Source organism: Podarcis muralis, chromosome 3 (genome assembly GCF_964188315.1).
Source record: "Podarcis muralis chromosome 3, rPodMur119.hap1.1, whole genome shotgun sequence".
NCBI classification, from domain to species: Eukaryota; Metazoa; Chordata; class Lepidosauria; order Squamata; family Lacertidae; genus Podarcis; species Podarcis muralis.
This window is the reverse complement of record NC_135657.1, coordinates 43042410-43062918: the sequence shown is the minus strand read 5'-3', so window position 1 is coordinate 43062918 and position 20509 is coordinate 43042410. Positions and strand designations below refer to the sequence as shown.

The 20509-nt window shown below is 43.4% G+C and overlaps 1 protein-coding gene and 1 long non-coding RNA gene across 6 annotated transcripts; one reads left to right on the top strand and one right to left on the bottom strand.

The window, feature by feature from the left end:
• Positions 1-654: 654 nt before the first annotated feature.
• DESI2 (desumoylating isopeptidase 2) lies at positions 655-13030 on the top strand. The gene is made up of 5 exons (XM_028724146.2): positions 655-1131; positions 7358-7430; positions 7933-8026; positions 8630-8771; positions 9536-13030. Exons 1-5 carry the CDS (start codon positions 1093-1095, stop codon positions 9767-9769), a joined length of 582 nt encoding a protein of 193 aa, XP_028579979.1. The 5' UTR covers positions 655-1092; the 3' UTR covers positions 9770-13030.
• LOC114594451 (uncharacterized) lies at positions 6794-20474 on the bottom strand. Of its 5 annotated transcripts, XR_003705984.2 has the most exons (6): positions 20369-20474; positions 13901-13982; positions 13269-13362; positions 11124-11224; positions 9221-9280; positions 6794-7002 (listed from the first exon to the last, which is right to left on the bottom strand). It is a non-coding gene; the product is annotated as an uncharacterized LOC114594451 (long non-coding RNA). The 5 variants fall into 5 exon arrangements; XR_003705983.2 differs by lacking the exon at positions 13269-13362; XR_003705986.2 differs by lacking the exons at positions 13269-13362; positions 20369-20474 and adding an exon at positions 19732-20359.
• Between the last annotated feature and the right edge of the window lie 35 nt (positions 20475-20509).

Genomic DNA, 20509 nt, shown 5'->3' with positions numbered 1-20509 from the left:
TAACTTAATTCTGAGTAAGCACGGTTGGGATTGTACCGTTGGGCTCTTTCGGGCAGTTCCTTGCCTTGTCGCCTTCCTGCTGCTGCCGCCGCCAGCTAGTTGCCCTCCTCCCGCTTGCCTCCCTTCCTAGCAAAGGCACTGCAAAGGGGCTTCCAGATAGGATCGGGCGCTGTACACGCCCGCTCCTGAGCCCCCTCTCCTCCTCCTCCCTATTCCAGCGGGCGCACAAGGCCACAAAGAAGCAAAAAGGCTCAAATCCTGCGTGCGCCCTGCTCTGAGCTGGCTGGCTAGGCTCTCATCTTGGGGCAGCTCCCCCGCCACAGAAGGGCTTCTGAGCCCCTCAGTCAGCTGAGGGCGGCGGAAGCGAGGGCTCCTTCACATACGCACCGGGCACCGCACCCGTCTCCCTAGCGGCAGCGAGGGCGCTCAGCCAGCTGCCCCCGCCTCGGGTCACACGAGGCGAACTTTCGTGCGGACATTCGGAAGGCCGTTGGTCGAGGAACCCTCGCGCATTCCAGCTGCCAGAAGAAGGCAGAACTGGGGAAAGGGCTCCCGCTTCTTCCCTTTGGCCTACCGGGAAACATGCCTCCTCCCGCCGCGCTGCATGCTGGGGGTTGTAGTTTGGGCGCCTCACCTCCCCGGCGCTGAAGATGTGGGCAAGCTGGAAGGGCTCCTTCGCGAAAGCCGTTGGCCGAGGGGAGAGGAAGGGGCGCGCGGGCGGCGCAACAGCCGCTCCTCAGGGAAGGTCACTTTCGCGCGTCCCCCGCGGCCCGTAGGGGCGGGCGGCGGCGGCGGCAGCAGCCCGGAGACAAACAAGAGAGGCGGAGCTGCGCTGGGCCCCACCCGGGTGCCGGTGGCGGCTCTCGGCTCGCGTCTGCCGAGCGCGGGGCGAGGAGGCTTCGTGGGGACGCGGCCCCGGCTCCCCTCTTTCCCTCAGCGGAGGCGGCTCCATGCTGCCGGCGGCTCCGTCGCGCCCCTCAGCCAGAGGCCGGACAAGGAGGCGGCGGCCGCCCGGGGGGTGTCCCGAGAGCGCCCCGAGGCCGCCGCCCGAGGCCTGAGAGGGACCCCCGCCTGGAGTCGCGCGAGGGGAGAATGGCGAACCAGCTGGTGATCCTCAACGTCTACGACATGGTGAGTGGGCGATGGAGCCGGCCGTCGGGGGCCTGCCTGCGTTTGTCCCCGAAACTCCCCGCCAGGTTCAACTCTCTCACATTTCCCGGGCTCTCTTTCTCATCTTTCGCCTTGGGCTGCTGCTGCTCAGCCTCCATAGCTCCTTCCTTTCCCAAACGCCACAGGAGTATCCTTCTGCGGCTCCGCGGCGCTCACATGTTTCTCTCCCCCCCCCCCCCTTCCATACATTGCTGCAACAGCAGGATGCTGGTTTAGATGCTCCTTTCATTATCCCCTTCTTGCCCTGGAAAGGTACAATAACAATTTGGAAGCGAGGGAATTATTAAGGGCTCCAAAGTTATCGCAACAGGTGTGTGAATTTTCAGTTGCCTCTCCTTGGGTGTTGGATTCGTGCCCATCTCCATCTTTGGTACTTTGAGTTGATCTTTGTAATGCCATGCATACAAAGAAAGAACGATAGTGTTTTAATAAGGATCTATCAGAGTTGACCAGAACACAATCCTCAAGTTTCTTACACTCTTCTGAATTGCCTTGAGGACTAAAGCCTTACACCACCATTTTTGCATGTACAAAGAACCTAAGCTGGTTGTGTGTGTGTGTGTGTGTGTGTGTGTGTGTGTGTGACTACTTAAAAGATCAAATGACAAGACCTGGACACAAGTAGAAACATAATATCTTTTCAAACAGGTTAGCGCTCGTGTAGTCAGGTGGCCTTAAAGTCTAAATTACAGTACTGTAGTGTACTGGTTTATCATGTGGGGAAAACATTGGAGATATTTAACTCCCTGTTGCTTTTGGCTAAAGTGTTGCAATCTTTTACTTTGCCAGCTCATAAATGACACACACCATTCCTATCTAGTTATCTGACTTCTTCAGCATTGCACAACAGCTTCTTAAGAATTGCAGAAAGCCAGTGTGAATTGAGTGAATTGACTGTCGGAGACCTAGGTTCAAATGCTTACCCAGCCATGAAGACAGTTGTTCACTATCTCTCTGCCTAAACTACCTCACGTGAGTGTTCTGGAGATAAAAGAGGGATTGCAGAGAAATATGTATACCCCCTTGAGCTTCTTGAAAGAATGATGGGATATAAGTGTATTTTTAAAAAATAACTTGAAAAAATACAGATAGGACAACTTTGATGTTGTTGTCAAAGTTTTTTGAATGAGTGAATGTTTTTATTAGCTGCAAATTTCTACAGCTCAAAGAGTAAATTTTCCCTATTGTTTAAGTTCAAATAAATTAGTTTAGCCAGAATGGCATTGGATAATAGATGCACAGTCTATTGACATGCTGTTCACCTGGTCCTAATGTTTTATACCTTGGCTAACAAGCAGCTGAAGCATGGGTTGCCCCATCAAGTAAAACAGTAGAAATACCTAACTAACTGACCAATCACATCAGTTCACCCCCCCCCCCAAAGTCCTGTTCCTCCCAAGCAAAGTCCTGTGACCCCTAACAAAAACCCTGGCTACACCCATGAGCTGAAGTAAAATAGCCAGAAAACAGGGTAGTTAGTTGAAAGTAGAAGAAAATTGTGGCATCAGAAACTTAAAGGGCTGGAACATTTAAAGTGAGCTGGAACACTGAGAAAGTACACAAAAGGGCACTGCAGCAGAAGCCAGGAGGAGACCAAATGAGACTCAGAAGCTGAACAGAGGGTGCAAGTTGATAAGTAGTGGCTTGGATGGGGAAACAATTCAGAACACAAAGGGCTGGGAGCATTTGTCCCTGCTGTTTGTTTGTTAGCTCTGATATGTAGTTACTTATATTGTAAAGTTAGGGCTGGATTCAACTTGTGCTAGCAGGAGGCAGCACAACGAGTCCTGCTGGCACAATGGGGCTTGTACTGATGGAGCAATCTTAATAGCGTAACGTTGAATTCCACCCTTAGTTTTAATGAAAACTGTTCAACCTGTATTACTAAATCCTTAAGCATAGTTGCTGTAGGGGGAAATCAGTTTGAGGTCTTGCTACATGCTTAAGTTCCATGTCACTCCTACCAATATTAGGAAAATGTTGAGCTAGTTAAAATTCATAAGGTTAAAGGTCTATTTAGTGGAGGCAACCAGAGAAAAATAAAATGGCCACTTGGTAGTAGTGGCAAAGAGAAGAAGCGGTGGGGTAGGGTGGTTTGTCTGGTTTGCTTTCCGCTTTTCATTCTCCCAGTGCAGGCTATAACCCAGGCCATTCATGGAGATTAAGACTGCTAGTCATTATGGCTTTGTTTACCTCCAGGGTTGGAGGGAGTGCAACTCTAAATATCAGTTGCTGGGGATCACAAGCAAGGAGTGTCCTTGTGCTTATGTCTTTGTTTGTGGGCTTCCCAAGGACAAAACAAAATGCAGGATCAGATGGGCCTTGGGGTCTGATTTACGTCATGAAAGTTTGCAATCTCTCCAGCTATCCCAGGCGTCACCAACGTTTTTGGGCCTAAGGGAACATATGCAAATCTAAGAAACTGTTGTGGGCACAACACACACACACACACACACACACACACACACACACACACACACACACACAAATTCACAGAATAAAAATAGCTAGAACACCTAAACACCCGTGCCAAAACAAATAAAACAGACATGTTTTATTTGCATATTATTTGCACTCATACAAGCAGCCCCTGCAACCAAAAAAGAAGCCCCAAACCTTGATTTTTTAAAAACAAAAAATTGGGACAGGGAGTCTTGGCAGCAGCTGGAGAAGTATCTCAGGGTGCCATGATGCCCATGGGCATCACATTGGTGACTACGGAACTAACTTATCCTCTTTTGAGGATGAAAGGAAGGAACCCCTGCAGTCCTTTTAGAAGTGAAATGTTGTAATTAATAAAGAAATACAATTTCCCCTCCCTTTGCTTAATCTCATTTGTAGGAGGCTGAGAAGACTTTGCCCCCTCCTAAAATATTTGAGGGGGCTGGGGCTGCTCAAGTTGATGGGCATTGCCATTCAAATGGTGTGCATGCACTGCGACATATGATTGATTGTATAGGGCATGGCTTAACTGCCCACCCCCCAAATATTCAAGTTGGCACCCCTGATCCCATTGCTTTTTATCTCTCCCCCCCCCCCACTATTTTAGGAGTTTTGTGTATTGCTACCAGAATATTTCCTCTTTACCTTCTTAAACTGCTGCCGAGTTCAGCTTCTCTCTCCTGTTCCATCCCTCTACCTGGTACTGTGTTGTCTTCTGCATGACACACATGGATACACCCTTGTTGCACCAGACTTGGAATGCAAGAGGGTGGATAAAAAAAGCCATCTTCCTGTGGAAGCCTTGCAAATCTATTATTTTTACATTCTTCAGAGTGATTGTGACCCAAATGTAGTAGTGGTGTATATATTGGATTCTTGTGCATTCTTCCAGAAGCTGTCTACTTCCCTGAGCATGCTATCAGAGTGAACAAATTCACTGCCATGGTTGCTTCCATGTTACGGAATGCACATTAATTTTTTGTTTGCATGTTCAAAAACAATGGGAATTATTTCCCAGAAGCAAGAAAACCTTGCTGCTCTTGTAATCCGTTTCCTGTTGTATTTTGCTTAATTCCATCCATTTTTCTTCCTCCTTTCCTGGAGGGCTGTTTGTATGATTATAAAGTGATTTAATTGCCTTCTATAATGCAACTTTTGCCTAGTTCACAAGAAATTAGATGCAATGGACATCTAAGTTCTCTTCGTGTCCCAATCTTTCCAAAGTGGCTATTCTGACTAATTAGTAATCTTGACAATAATCTACAATTAGGTAATAGTGCAGCCTTGTGGGTTAGCCGCAGAAAGGAACTAGCCTAGCTAGATGGTGGACCGAGATGTGTTTTGTGAAATTCATTGTGTGAGGCATAACTTTCAGTGCATGGCATTTGGGAGACAAAAGCAAGAAGTGCTCTGATCCCTTGTTGTTGGCAAATTACTATCCACTATTTTTTGTTAACCTGTAAGTAATTAAATGTATATGCGAACTGAGAATCCTAAAGCTATTACATAAAGACTGCATGAAGAGAATGCTCTGTAAAAGTCCCAATATGTGAAAGTCCCCAGAGTGTAAACTAACACCTAATGTATTCCCTAACTTTGAACAGTGTATCCTGGATCAGCAGAACCTCCCAAGTAAATTATCTTTGGGTACAGCTGTGACATATTGACTGATTATGGGGAGACTTAGAAAGCTAGAGTGAGGTTGTATTTCTTTGTAGCAAACAAAAAAAGGCACACGTCTACTAACTTGTTTATTTTTCAGTTTGTAGTATGACTGGTTTGGGAAGGTTTTCAAAGATCACCTAATGCAATCTCTTGTGTCTAATATGCTCAAAACATATCAGTTTTTTTCTATCCCTAGTTCAACCTTTTTAAAAATTTATTTTCTATCCAACTCAACAGTGTACCTGGATTTAAACTAATACCACTGATAAAAATCACATATTTTTCAGAAATGAAGAGTAGCTAACCAAGAGGGCACATCCAAAAAACTATTTAAAAGGATATACCCAAGTTATTGAAGCAGGCACTCTGTACCATTTCCAAGACAAGCAGTGAAGCTTCCTGATCTAGTAGTTGGGGGGACAGTTGCAGTGCAAACAGAACCCACCAAAAATGCAACCGAGAAAATTTCATCTGATTGCCTATTTAGACCTTTTTCAAACATAAAATTGTGGTTTAGCATTATAGGCAGTTTCATGTGAGTGTCAGGTTTGTGCACTTGCTTCTGGCATTGCTGTGAGAAGTTTAGAAGCATCCAGTCCCATATAAATTCTCTGTGGAAAAGAAATTCCTCGTTGGGTGAATTGCCTTGCCTATTTCAATTCCTGTATCCCCTTTCGCCACACATTATATGACTTCTTTTAATGTGCTCTTAATTTCAAGTCTTCCAAAAGAAGCAGTGGGGCCAGACATCTGCCATGATCCCACCCTGGTGACCATTTTTTCTGTAAGCACTTTATTACCACAAATACAGTAGTTCCCTTTTACAAATTAAGTCCATGGCAGAGGACGTAATTTTCCTTGTTTGTAGGATAGTCTGAGGGAACTACTAGACCTAACAGGACTAATGCAAAGGTAGTTGCATTTGCAGAAGGTCTGGACTCTGGGCAAGAGCTGTGGGGTACATTTCTATTCACAATTCCCTGCTGCCCCTGCATTTCCCATGCAGCTGAGTTTCTTCTAGTCTCAATTGTACTTTATATTTGCTGCATGATACTCAGTTTTGCAATCTTCATACATTTAAAGACATCTTTTCAGGGACTGTTTTGGTCCATACCATCAACATGGCTAAGCTTTCGATTCAGGTACAGAAGGTAATTATTTGTAATCACCGTGCCAGGGCAGTGGGGAACTAATCCCCTCTCAGTGAAGTTCTTGTAATTCTTCTAGTAGATTGGCTGCAGATTCAGTGGAACACAAATTCCATGGGTTTTTCAGAACGGATTACAGTTGTACTTATTATTGTTTTATTGTTCAGTATGTGCAGTTTCTGTAACTTTGCAAACAAACACATGCATTATGTCAGCGTTATTTATCAGTCACAGGTATTTTTAAGGAGAGGCTTCTTAACACAGTTTTGACACCTTGATACAGTACTGCCGAGACAGGATCCCCTCCCCGTTTTTGTCTGTCCAGTCGCCTGTGTTTTGTGTAGCAATGTTAATAAAGAGACAAACACTTGAAGACGTAAAGGTTTAATCAAACAGCTAAGCATTGCTACTGAGCTGAACCAGAAATGAACTTAATATTTAATGGTCCAGCTCTGCTATTAGCTGATATTTCCAGTGGTACATGAAGCCATCACCTTGCTGAACCTAAGTAGGTCCAGGTCTTATCAGTGCCTTGATGGGATGCTGCTTGGAAATCACATATTCAGTAACTTGGGTTCTGTGAAGGAAAATGGGATATAAATATAATAAAAATAATAGTTTTCTGCCAAATGCAATCCAGTGCTGCCCTTTTGTACCCTGAAGGTTCTTTCAGTTCAGAGCTGTGGTCCTGTTGAGGCTCCCACTCATTAAAGGGGCAGGGGAGGTATTTTTTGCCAATTCAGCCTCACCACTGTAGCCTCATGCAGCATCTTTAATTCTGCTCCAGCTCTCCAGAGGACATATTAAGCGAATAAAAGAGGCTGCAAGAGGAATCTGCAAAAATTCTCTCCCCTCTTTCCATGTACAGGGCTGACCTCGTGAATTAGAAAACCGTAATCACAATCAGTTAAGTTTCCCATTTTCCTTTTTAGTACTGGATGAATGAATACACTTCCTCTCTCGGAATTGGAGTATTCCATTCAGGAATAGAGATATATGGCAGAGGTATGTATCATGCTTTAATCTCACATTGGTGCAAAGAAGCAGCTAATGTACATAGGACATGTAGTGGGTGGGTGGGTGGGAGGAAGGAAAATAGCAGTGTCTCCCTCCCTACATTTCACCATCTTATTTCTGCAACAAGTATTCTGACTGTTTATTCATGGTGTAGATCAGTATTGGGGAACCTGTGGCTCTGCAGATGTTGTTGAACTCAAACTTCCATCAGCCTCAGGCAGCATGGCCAATGATCAGATCATGCCTCTCCCATGGTTTCTGCATATACTGGCCTCAGCGTAATTGTTATGGGAATTTAAATCAGTGTTCTCCAAATGTAACGTAAACTTTTATATAAATGTATAAAGCACTGGCATTTGTACATATAAACTACTTTGTAGCAGTACTTCAGTTTTAACCTACAGCTGATCAAAGCATGTCTATAATATCACCAGAAGTGAAAGTCCTACTTACAATGAGTTGTGCATAAAATCCTGATTTTGTATTTCAGAATTTGCTTATGGTGGACATCCATACCCTTTTTCTGGAATATTTGAAATTTCTCCAGGAAATGCATCTGACTTGGGAGAAACATTTAAATTCAAGTAAGAAGTTCTTTCATTTATTGGTGTAACCCAAAATATGTTTGGGTGATTTAGATTCAGACGTCTGTTGACTACAACCTGCTAATTTTGAATAGTCTTTTTTGAGCAACCAAATGTATCTACCCACTAGTCTCCCAGGCTAGGATTCAAATCCTCACTTTGGGCCAGTCACCATCTCTCAGCCTAACCTACCTCACAGGGTTGTAGAATGAGGAGCATGTACACCACCTTGAGCTCCATGGAGGAAAAGATGATATTTATAGTAATTAAAAAGTGATATACAGTATAAAGCACTAAATAATTTTAACAGGCCTGTGACTGCATAATAAATGATTGATTATACATTTGTATGTACACAAATCTGGATTTACAGAGAGATCTCTTGGATAAGAGCAAGGAAGTGGTAGTGTAAAAGTAGCGAGGCCTTGTGGCATGAAGTTGAAAAACAACCAGAGGACAAAAGCAGTGAAGTTCTATTTTTAACACGATAATTTTTGGAGGTGTGTGCATGCTGTCAAGAGCAAACAGGGAATAAAAACATATCCAGTCTGATTTGCAACAACTTTCTCTCTCTGCAACTGCCTCCACCCTCTTTTATTTTAGAGAAGCTGTTGTTCTTGGAAGTACTGACTTCATGGAGGAGGATATAGAAAAAATTATAGAAGAACTTGGGAAAGACTTTAAAGGAAATGCCTATCACTTAATGCACAAAAACTGCAATCACTTTTCTTCAGCTTTTTCAGAGGCAAGTATTATTTGTTCAGCCTGGGCCATTACTTTTATAAACACTTTAGTACTTGTAGGCTACATAGGTTACATATGTAATTTAATGTGTTTTCCATCAAGGACTTGCTGGAAATAAAATGGTAGCAGCAACACTTTTCACTGCCACCTCCAGAGAGGAAGCTCTGTGGGTTTTTAACCCAGCTGGCCAAGTTATGAAAAAGAGTGACCTTGTAAGAGTAATCAGCCATTCTTTCTCAAAAGCAATTGGAAACCTTAACTTTCCCCCAGTTGTTTACATTCATATAACTGGAAAGAATGTACAAAACTGCATTTTATAAAGCTATACCTCACATATAAATGACTCATACAGAAAACTGATAATTGTAATTTTCATTTGCTAATTTGAACTTTGGAAACAGCATTAATGGGTCACTAAATTATTTGTCATACACTTACTCTTTATCTTACCTGGGAGTTAGCCCCATTGAACTGAAATAGAACTTCTGAAATGGCATGGCTAGGATTGCACTGTTGGGGTAAAAAAGGTCATTCAAAAATATGTTCAGTTTTTGATGCCCAGCATACTGTTATTTTCAGAATGGACTGCGTTGTCTCAGAATTAGATTTAGTATTTGTTTTGCCTGTCTCACAGGTAACATCAGGAAGGGTTCATATTCACTGTACTATAATTGACAGGCATTTCAATTCAATGATCTGTATTTCAAGTATAGAAACTGACATGTACTTTAAAAAGCACTGGATAACTTGTGGCATTTCATATAGATTCTCTGTGGAAAAGAAATTCCTCGTTGGGTGAATCGCCTTGCCTATTTCAGTTCCTGTATCCCCTTTCTCCAAAGTTGCCTACCAAAAGAATGGCTTACACCTGCAGCTCTTCAGTCAAGTGTAAGCCAAGAGCTTCAGGAAGAACTGGAAGAAGCAGAAGATGCAGCAGCCTCAGCTTCCTTGCCAAAGTCAGCATCAGGGGCAAGAACTGGACATCATGCTAAAATATAGGTTTAGTCCAAAGTTCCATTACACTGAAGCCTTTGGAAGCCTTGTCAGTAACTGACTTTATTACAGAACTTCAGAGAGTGGCCATTTTAATGTCTTTGGTATGCAATTGATTCTCCAGCTCAAGATGATGGTGTTCCACTCAGGATTTTATATGTAGTGGGGAAAATGTTTATGGGGGAAATGGGAAGGACTTATGGTGGAGCTGCTGTCTTGATTTTCATCTAATCAGCAAGCCTGGACTAACTGAGCAGAAGTTAAACTGTTTACAGTATTGTGTGCTGCTGTTTACAAGTCCCACAGGGACACCTGCCATTGAAAGATAAATTTTAATCAGCTCAATTAGGCCTGCATGACTTCATCAGCCTCAGTGGATGAATGAGCAGCTTTGTTTGTTGCTACCTTGGAATTGGGCAGGACAAAATATTTCACTTCCAACTGTTGCTGATAATGAAGCAGGGAATGATGAATACTATGTGTAAACAGGGTACATAATTGTCAATACAAAGAAATCTGTCCTAGTAACCAAGGAGGTTACCTTAGTATGTATCTGAGAATATCTGTTCCTAAAACTGTGACTTCTCTGTCAGTTTTTATCCACTCATGCTGAGTGAATTAATATTTTACTACAAAGCTGAGTGTGTTCTCTCTGGTGTCAGATTTCAACCTCCTTTTTGCCTCATGTTTTTGTCTGACTTAGAGATGCAAAATGTCATTCTGAAGATCAACAGTTTCCCCCCATTAAGATCAAATAACAGTGCTGTTTCACATTACCTAGAACTATAGGAGGAATACAGATGAATCATGCAATTAGACATTAACATTGGATAACAACATTTGGTTCATGACTGAACTCACTTTAGCAGTGTGAGTTTTGCAGCTAACTTAACCAGATGTAAGCTGCTGCTTAAGAGAAGAGTCTCTTAATAGAAACATGAAGAGAAATGGAAAGTGCTTTGTTTAGTTTTCCATCAGCAACATTCAACAATTACAGGGAATGCAAAGGTTTTCTCCAGCTTCTGTGTTCACAACAGAACCAATGACAGCTATAGGTGAGTTACCCAGATGTTTCTTTTAGTGACATAGTTTTCTTAACTATGTTAGTCTAATAGCAACTATCAAAGACAAATTGCATTCATCAAGATAACAGAGGAATTCATTCTATTTGGTATCTTTCCCCAATGTTAGCATGTTTTCTTCAGGAAGAAGGATACAGTAGAATTAATAGCAAATTGGAATAGGTTTTAGATTTTTATTATACATGCTGCCTTAAGGATCTTGCATTTAACTGGGAAGAGGCCAACTGGAAATTATGTATAAACAAAGGTCTGGTGAAGAATATGTAAATAACTCTTACTTGTGGTATTACATTGCTGGGTTTGTTGAATAAACTCTTCAGAGTAGATGACACAGTCAGCTAAATTGGGAGGTATTTTGTTGCTGCACATATTGGACAACCTGAAGAAAAGAGGGCTGGTTAATTTGTTCATAAATTTACATTATGTTCTGGCATATTATTTTACAAATACAATCCCACTGAAGGTATAAAAATGCTATTGTTTCCAATTAAAAGGGCATTAGATATTTTTCTAACCACTTCAAGTTTTTACATACACTCATTTGAGGGAGACTTTGTTGTAAACAATACTCAGGTATGCAACATTATCCTGTTAAAAGTCAAACAATAATAATTCTCAAAAATGTGAAATAATGAGCATGTTCCATATTTTAACCAACCTTTTTTAGTAAGAAACTAAATTATCTTTAACAGTGCCATTATGATTGCATTTTAACCATTCTTGTTTTGTCAGTAGCCAGCACAATCTGCTTAAGCTGCTAGATTTTTTTGATGCCACATGTTTAACCCTACACTCTTTGTTCTTTAATTTATACTTTTTGATTAGGATTCTGAGAATTGTACCCTTATGATTGACAATCTACTCACGATTGCCAAATTATATAAAGCATTTCTTAGTAGAATGACAATGGGATAGATGAGAGGATTTCTTTGAACTGCAGGTGAAGTGGAAATGGAATCTTCCATCTTGGATCTGAAGCTGTTAATGAAGCTCAAATGTTAACAAGATGAGCTCTGATCCAGAGCCGTCTGTGTGCTGAAATGCACACAGCATTCCTCCATTTGAAAACCTCCCAACTTATTTCAGTGGAAGGGGCAATTTGGTGAACATATTTATTGACACTTAAGGAATTATCACCTATGTTGAGGCCCTTGTGAGGACTTATGAAGCAGTTGTGCCTACATAGGATTGCTGGATTTTGGTAATTCTGTAGCTTGTCATAGTTGTTTAGGAACTAGATTAATCGCCATCAAATTTTTATCAAAAAAATTGGCCTTGTTTTGCTCATATTCACAGCACTGTATATGATACACACATACTTTCATACACATCGATAGCATGCAAGCAATGCAAAGATATACATGACACAGTAAGTACAGTCATTTTTTAATAAATAATTTGGTGGATCATTTTGAATACGAGTTCCCTGTTAAGCCATTTAGTAATGATCATAGCCCCATGAACAAACTTACCATTTGAACCTTGAATTTGGTACATCTTACGAAGTGGTGGTAGTCTTATATCTTACCACATGTGCTATGCTCGGTCTCCACTTGATTCTTTAAAACAAACAACCCTGCCAAAGGCTGTTCTCAAAGCAATAGTTCAAGTTACCTTTCACCAGCATTACTACTCAGCAGGGAGTACACTGTCTGCCAGTGGCCAAAGTGTGCATTTAAAAACTATAACACTATTCTCAGCTAAGAGAATACTGGATATCTGTGGGGGTTTTCCAACAAAAACAAACGGGTAGTAGAAATACATTCAGGGTTCTCTGATCTGTCAAATTCCTAATACTTGATTATCTTTCTTTAAGATAGATTACTGTTGTTTGGTGTTCTGTCTTACTAAAGCCATTTTTATTAAAATGTCACCCTTTATTCAGGAAGCCAAAAATAAAATGCCAGTTTGCATCAGTAAACTGTATAATGGTTTGATTATAACAATGCAGTGGGTTTCCAACATGCAATAGAATTGTAATCACAATTGATAAGAAAAATTTCACTTTTAGACAGTTAGATACTGAATTTTCACTGACACTTTTTGTAACTTAAGATAAGTTTACTGTAATGCATAGTATTTGTATGAAATAGTCAGAGAATTTGACTTTTGTTACTTTGACATGTCAAACTATTATAAACTTGAATCCATCCATTTATTAAAGAGAAGTTTTTTATAGAACAAATCACATGTGTTCTGCTCTTGTCAATTTAAATATTAGATTTCAATTGGTCTTCTTTATATACTATTGCATTATTAAATCTATTTTTATATTTTGGGTTAAAAGTATTAACATGCAAGAGTGAACAAAGTCTTTCCACATGACAATATTCTTTTTAACGGGTTTTTATTAAACAGAAGCAATACATAACTATATAAACTCTATAAGGTCTTTCAAAAACAATCCATATTCAGTGCCATACCATGATGAAGGGGTGATCACTGGAGAGTTTCAAATTAAACTATTTCAAAAGAGACAACAGAGCAATGGGAACTGATGGTGGGGTACAAGGATGGCTAATGTACAAAAAAAGAGAAACATAACATTTATCAGAAGGTTCACAAAATTTATTCTTATCTAGATATCAAAGAAAAAAAGGAAAGAACAAGAATTTCTTGGACAAACAACTTGCTATAAGATGTTTTTGTGGGAAAATACTAGAAAAGCCAAAAAATTATTGCATCCTGGTACAGTACTGACATTCATCAAAAGCACCTGGCCTCTTCAGCATTCTACAGTGGTACCTCGGGTTACATACTTAATTTGTTCCGGAGGTCCGTTCTTAACCTGAAACTGTTCTTAACCTGAAGCACCACTTTAGCTAATGGGGCCTTCCGCTGCTGCCGCACTGTCACCGCCTGATTTCTGTTCTCATCCTGAAGCAAAGTTCTTAACCCGAGGTACTATTTCTGGGTTAGCGGAGTCTGTAACCTGAAGCGTACGTAACCCGAGGTACCACTGTACTTTGAGATGGAGGGAGAGACACATTTTCATGATGGTATTGGGCAACTATCAACTCCCAATTGAAACACAACAGACCCATATGCAACATACCAAAAGGAATCTAGTCCAACATACACTCCAAGATACAGTGGCAGGTCTCTGGCAAAAAAGATGGACCTTTCCCGCTCCTTTCCTGAAAGGTTAAAAGCAAAAAGCAAGTCAGAAGGAACCAAGAGGAAAATGAGAACAAGAGTAGAAATTTGGAGAACAGGATGCAGAATGCAAGAGAAACTGTAGGGGGTTGGGGAGTGAAAGTTATAAGTGACAGTTGGAGAGAGTGAAAGGAGCAAGATGATTAGAAAAGAGCAGAACATCGTAAAATAGAGGGCATAAAAAGATCCTCCAGTTCATACACAGAAAAGGAGGATGGGAATAGAAATAAATCAACCCCTGCCTTTAAATAGAGAGGCAGCTATATGATGCATCAGATGCCAGGAAGATGTGAGGGTAGGGGGGAGGGGAATGGCAGATGAAGCCAGATCATCTGAAATGGGTGAGGGTCCTTGCCTCTCAAGTGAACAAGGCCTTGCACATTCCAGTTGCCTTTTGTCATCCTAACGTCTGATCTCAACCACAGAATGGAACTACCAACTTTTGAACCAGATGGAACAGTTACTTGTCTCCTGCAGCAGAGGGTACATGCACAGCACATTTTAGCACCTCTGAACTGGCCTTTCATTTACTGTGAAGTCACTAAAGCAATAGTGATGTCATCAGCTTTCATAGAAACAGAATACAAATAATTCTTGGATAAATAGTTGCATTTCACTGCCAGATATATATTGTCCTGATCCATGGAAATCTATTCAGTTTACAAGACAAAACAGTGTTATGAGGTTAGTAAAAAACATAGATGCCTAATGATTGAAGTTTTGACTTAATCTACAATTAATAAGATTTTCCTGTCCGTAGACTTTGAAAGGAAAACACCAACTTCAAGCAGAAAGGCCTTCTGAAGAATAATGGAATTTATTAATATGAGTGTGCTAGAACTGTCAGAAAAACTACCTCAGCTAAGAGAAAATGTCAAGAAACTGAATGACAGATTCATGGCTTTGCTAAACATCAACCCAAAAATGCAAAAAGCAAAAGCAGGGACTAAAGGGTACATCAGCAGTGATAACTACAGGTACTTTAAGCTATTTTTTAGAAAAAAACAACAGCTTAAGCAGTACAAGGAATTGAAAAACAGGTTTGAAAATAAAGAAGACAAGAAAGATTGGAGCAAAGGGAAACTTGCTGCTTTGCGGAGACTGTTTAAGAGGCTAAGCACCTGGGGAACACAACATAAAGAAGAAATAGATGAAGATCAGGAACTGATTCCACTAGATTTATTTGATGTTTCCTGTGACACAACATAGGTTATATGAATTTTCCTTACTCTTCTCTCCCCCCCCCCCACACTTCTATGCCTAAAAAAATTAAAAACCCATTGAAAAGAACAAACTGTCCAGCTTTTCAATGTTATTAATGTACAGGACCTATTTACTGGGAAAGTGATGATGATCTGGGCTGGCTTTAAAATAAGTTTGAGAGAAATGCTATGAAACATGTGATTAGTGCACAAAAGCGTGGGAGCTTATTTAGTTCAGCAAAGTAACAGGAAGCATGTCCTTTGAAAATACTATCAAGACTGATCACGTAACAGGTACTTGCATAGAAGTCAGCTTTGCCACCAACACAAAAGGCTGTTTGTGGGGGAAAAGCTCTGCATCCAGCATCTATGCTGCCTGAAGTGTGACCAGTGCTGCTAGTTTGAGTAGCACAATCACTTGGGGGGCTCCATTCACATATTCCTGCCTTCCTGAGAAGCTGTCAGCTTGGATGGCACTGTCATCAGAAGAGGGAGATAGTTCAGAGACTGCAGGAGCAGTCACTCAGCCTCCTGTTACATTTACAGTTTCGTAGTACGTCATTCGCCAGCTTCCATTATAGTTAAAACATTCCTACCACATGTAAACCTTCTATTTAGACTCAGTGTTGCCCTGAGGAAGGGCAGCTTTACAAGCATTAGTTGACACTGCCTGTCATTGGCTCTTTCCACCTCCTGTTGGCTTCTCTGACATCCACCCCACCTGTCCCAATGGGTACCAGCCACCACTGACAACGTGTATGCTTGCCACCCAGAATGGCTGGGGCAACCCAGTCAGATGGACGGGGTACAAATATAACAACAACAACAACAAATGCACATTTTTACCTTTTTAAACTTTAAGTTATTATGTGTCCAAATATTATCCAACCATTGTTGCAAACCATGATTACATAATTGTTTGGAACTTTGAAATTATTTAAAACAGAGATTTGAAACATTGCAGGTGTCAAAGAATAACTAAGCAGTATTCCTGCAATCAGGAAAAACAAGCTTCCTCTCAGTTCAGTGTCGATAAAAAGACCAGACTTCCACCCAAAGTAGATGAATGTGGGTCCACAGCAGGCTCACCTCTAAAATTATGTCATCAGGATGCACCCTGAGTAAAATGAAGAGACGATCTACATTTTTTTTAAAGCTACAGCATCTTCACAGACAACCACCAGATGGCATATGGAACTAACTTTTCATTCATTGCGGATACAGTATGTACTTGAAATCTGTATCTTACGAATGTTAGAAATCTTTTCAGTCAAATAACTTAGGCAGTCTCCTGTAAATATGCGCTTTCCCCCTAAATCTCTGGGCAGTGCTGTACCAGCAAGTGAGGAAGTCACTGTAAACTCCTCCTCTCCTCATTCCCTTGATTTTCTGTCAGCTGTCAGTCACGCTCATGTAAACAAATTTACCTTGCTTTTCCAAATTATTCAAAATAGGAAGTATGATACAATAAAATAACCTCTTTACATTTTCTTGTAAAAAGCCTAATAGTCTGTTTAATATATCTTATATAACTGCTAAGAAAAAAATCATCAATGTATTTTTAAATGAAATGAAAAATGTATTTATTTTTTGGTTACACTTCTGTGTCTAACATAACTTGTAATTTGATTACTGAAATGAGCCTTAGGATTTGTTTCCTGTGGCGAAAGGTGGGGGGGGGAATGTAAGCCTAGAAAAAAAAAATCCATCATAATTCTTAAGTAGAACTATTTCCTTTCGCAAATACAAAGAATTAAAACTATTTTAACTATTGGGATATTTTTTGTGCATATTGGATTTTGACACTGTAGATTCCTTTTCATCAGTCACTAACCTATGCAGTTTTAAAATACAAAACGCAGCAAGAATCAATTATATCCCTTTGCAGAACTCCCAAGTGACCACAAAGTGCAGGGAAAGAGGCTTTGTGCTGGCCAACAGGCAACGGCTTTTTCCATCTGCCTTCAGCCCTAGGAGCCTTCCTAAATTGAAAGGTAGCTTCTCTCTAGCCAATAGATAACGCTACTCAGCTTATATCCTCATGGCTTTTTTACCTTGTACTCCATAGAATTACAACATGGTAGAGTTGGAAGGGATCCTCAAGAGTCATCCAGTCCAACCTCCTGCAGTGAAGTAAATTTTGTTGCCTTGCTAGTAAAAAAACAACAACCACCGCCTGCTGTGCTTCTCTGTAGTTGTGGTCTCACAAGGATTCTGTGTGTTTTTCACTTATGTCTGGAGGCAGATGTGGGTAACTGATGTGTTTTATAGGGGCCAGGACAGTGACGGATTTATATAAGCTAAACAAGCTGTAGCTTAGGGCCCCACTCTCTTGGAGGCCCCCAAAAAATTTAAAGGGGAAAAAACTTTGATCAAATACATATTTTGTTATGTACAAATGGCTTTAGCTACCTATTAGGTCCATAATACCTATTAGGTCCATCACCTTGCCAACAAAGGTCCGAATAGTTAAAGCTATGGTTTTCCCAGTAGTGTTGTATGGAAGTGAGAGCTGGACCATAAAGAAGGCTGATCGCTGAAGAATTGATGCTTTTGAATTATGGTGCTAGAGGAGACTCTTGAGAGTCCCATGGACTGCAAGAAGATCAAACGCATCCATTCTTAAGGAAATGAGCCCTGAGGACAGATCCTGAAGCTGAGGCTCCAATACTTTGGCCACCTCATGAGAAGAGAAGACTCCCTGGAAAAGACCTTGAAGTTGGGAAAGGTGGAGGGCACAAGCAGAAGGGGACAACAGAGAATGAGATGGTTGGACAGTGTTCTCGAAGCTACCAGCATGAGTTTGACCAAACTGCGGGAGGCAGTGGAAGACAGGAGTGCCTGGCGTGCTCTGGTCCATGGGGTCATGAAGAGTCAGACACAACTAAACGACAACAGGTCCAGAATTTACCACATAGCATATATTCAACACAAAAAAGCGACAATTTGCTGTTGACAGCTGGACATATAAAGGGTCCCATTACCTTCAGTAGCTTAGGGCCTCATCAAACCTCAATCCGGCCCTGGGCCTGGACGTACCGTATTTTTCGTTCTATAGGACGCACATTTTCCCCTCCAAAAATTAAGGGGAAATGTGTGTGCGTCCTATAGAGCGAATGCAGACTGCGCCGCTAAGCCCAAAGGCAGAACAGGAAGACGGAGCACTGCGGAGTGCTCCGTCTCGCTGCTCTAGCTTGGGGACGGCTGCGCACAAACCTCTGCAGGACAGCGGGGTGCCTTCACCCCGCTGTCCTGCAGAGGCTAGCAAGGCTGTTCCCAAGCCAGAACAGCGAGACGGAGGGCTCCGTCTCGCTGCTCTAGCTTGGGGACGGCTGAGCGCAAACCTCTCCAGGGCAGCGGGGTGCCTTCACCCCGCTGTCCTGCAGAGGCTAGCAAGGCTGTTCCCAAGCCAGAACAGCGAGACGGAGGGCTCCGTCTCGCTGCTCTAGCTTGGGGACGGCTGCGTGCAAACCTCTCCAGGGCAGCGGGGTGCCTTCACCCCGCTGTCCTGCAGAGGCTAGCAAGGCTGTTCCCAAGCCAGAACAGCGAGACGGAGGGCTCCGTCTCGCTGCTCTAGCTTGGGGACGGCTGAGCGCAAACCTCTCCAGGGCAGCGGGGTGCCTTCACCCCGCTGTCCTGCAGAGGCTAGCAAGGCTGTTCCCAAGCCAGAACAGCGAGACGGAGGGCTCCGTCTCGCTGCTCTAGCTTGGGGACGGCTGCACGCAAACCTCTGCAGGGCAGCGGGGTGAAGGCACCCCGCTGTCCTGCAGAGGCTAGCAAGGCTGTTCCCAAGCCAGAACAGCGAGACGGAGGGCTCCGTCTCGCTGCTCTAGCTTGGGGACGGCTGCGCGCAAACCTCTCCAGGGCAGTGGGTGCCTTCACCCCGCTGTCCTGCAGAGGCTAGCAAGGCTGTTCCCAAGCCAGAACAGCGAGACGGAGGGCTCCGTCTCGCTGCTCTAGCTTGGGGACGGCTGCGCGCAAACCTCTGCAGGGCAGCGGGGTGCCTTCACCCCGCTGTCCTGCAGAGGCTAGCAAGGCTGTTCCCAAGCCAGAACAGCGAGACGGAGGGCTCCGTCTCGCTGCTCTAGCTTGGGGACGGCTGCGCGCAAACCTCTGCAGGGCAGCGGGGTGCCTTCACCCCGCTGTCCTGCAGAGGCTAGCAAGGCTGTTCCCAAGCCAGAACAGCGAGACGGAGGGCTCCGTCTCGCTGCTCTAGCTTGGGGACGGCTGCGCGCAAACCTCTGCAGGGCAGCGGGGCGCTGCGCTCCAAAGGCTTCAGAGATCTTTGAGGCTGGCGGTGGGGGAAAGCAGCGCTTCCCCCCACCGCCAGCCCCACAAGCTCTGCTGAATGTACCTTGAACGCACCTTGTTTTAGAGGGGAAGAACAAGAAAAAAAATTTTTTTCCTGTTCTCCCCCTCCTATGGTCTGGTGCGTCCTATGGTCCGGTGCGTCCAATGGAGCGAAAAATACGGTATGTCATACTAAGTGTTACTGTGCTATAGGAGATCAGAGGCGCTTCGCTCTGACCTTGGTGGTGGTTCTGCTGCTGCTAAGCCATGGTTTGCTGTAGGGAGTCATCCAAACTTGGGCTCTTCGGGGGTTGTCATTTACAACTGCGAGGGAGGGGAGGCTGAGAGAAATCCCTACGAGGCCTTTACAGCTGGGTCATCCTAGTCCATCCCTCGTCACCACACCACGCCCATGTTTCGCGCTTTCGTTTCGGAACTTTTCAAATTCACATGCCCGCCTTTCCGCAGACGATAATAAAAGTCCATATAACATGAAGATTTCTTCCAGAAGAAGAAGCAGCCGTCGCGGCTTACTTGCGAGAACGCCCCGCAATTTTCTGGCCAGCCTTATTATGAAACACTTGCGGCAGCCTTGTCACCATGAACGTGGCTGGCCCGCCAACCGCCCTCGTTAGTCTTTAATTGCTGCTGGTTTATCCTGAGGCGCTCCTCCCCCCGCCCCGCCCCGCCCGCCATTAGGCGCCATCAAACACCCTGACGCGACGACGTTCGTGGCGGGAGCAGGACGCGGGAACGCGCGCGCGTGGCTGCTGGTTGGGAGGTGGGGGAGGCTGAGAGCGGAGGGAAGCGGCGCGCTCCCGCGCAGGCGCGCGCGCTGCTCCGTGACCCATCTCACTGAACAAAGGATTCCTTACTCGAAATCTCCTCTCCAGACCTAAAATGGCGCCGGCCCTCTCTCTCTCCGAGCACCATAGAGATAGAGGAGGGGCCATACAGGGGAAAGGAGGGGGAGGGAGGAAAAAACCCGGGCGGACGGCAGAGACGGATGGGTAGAG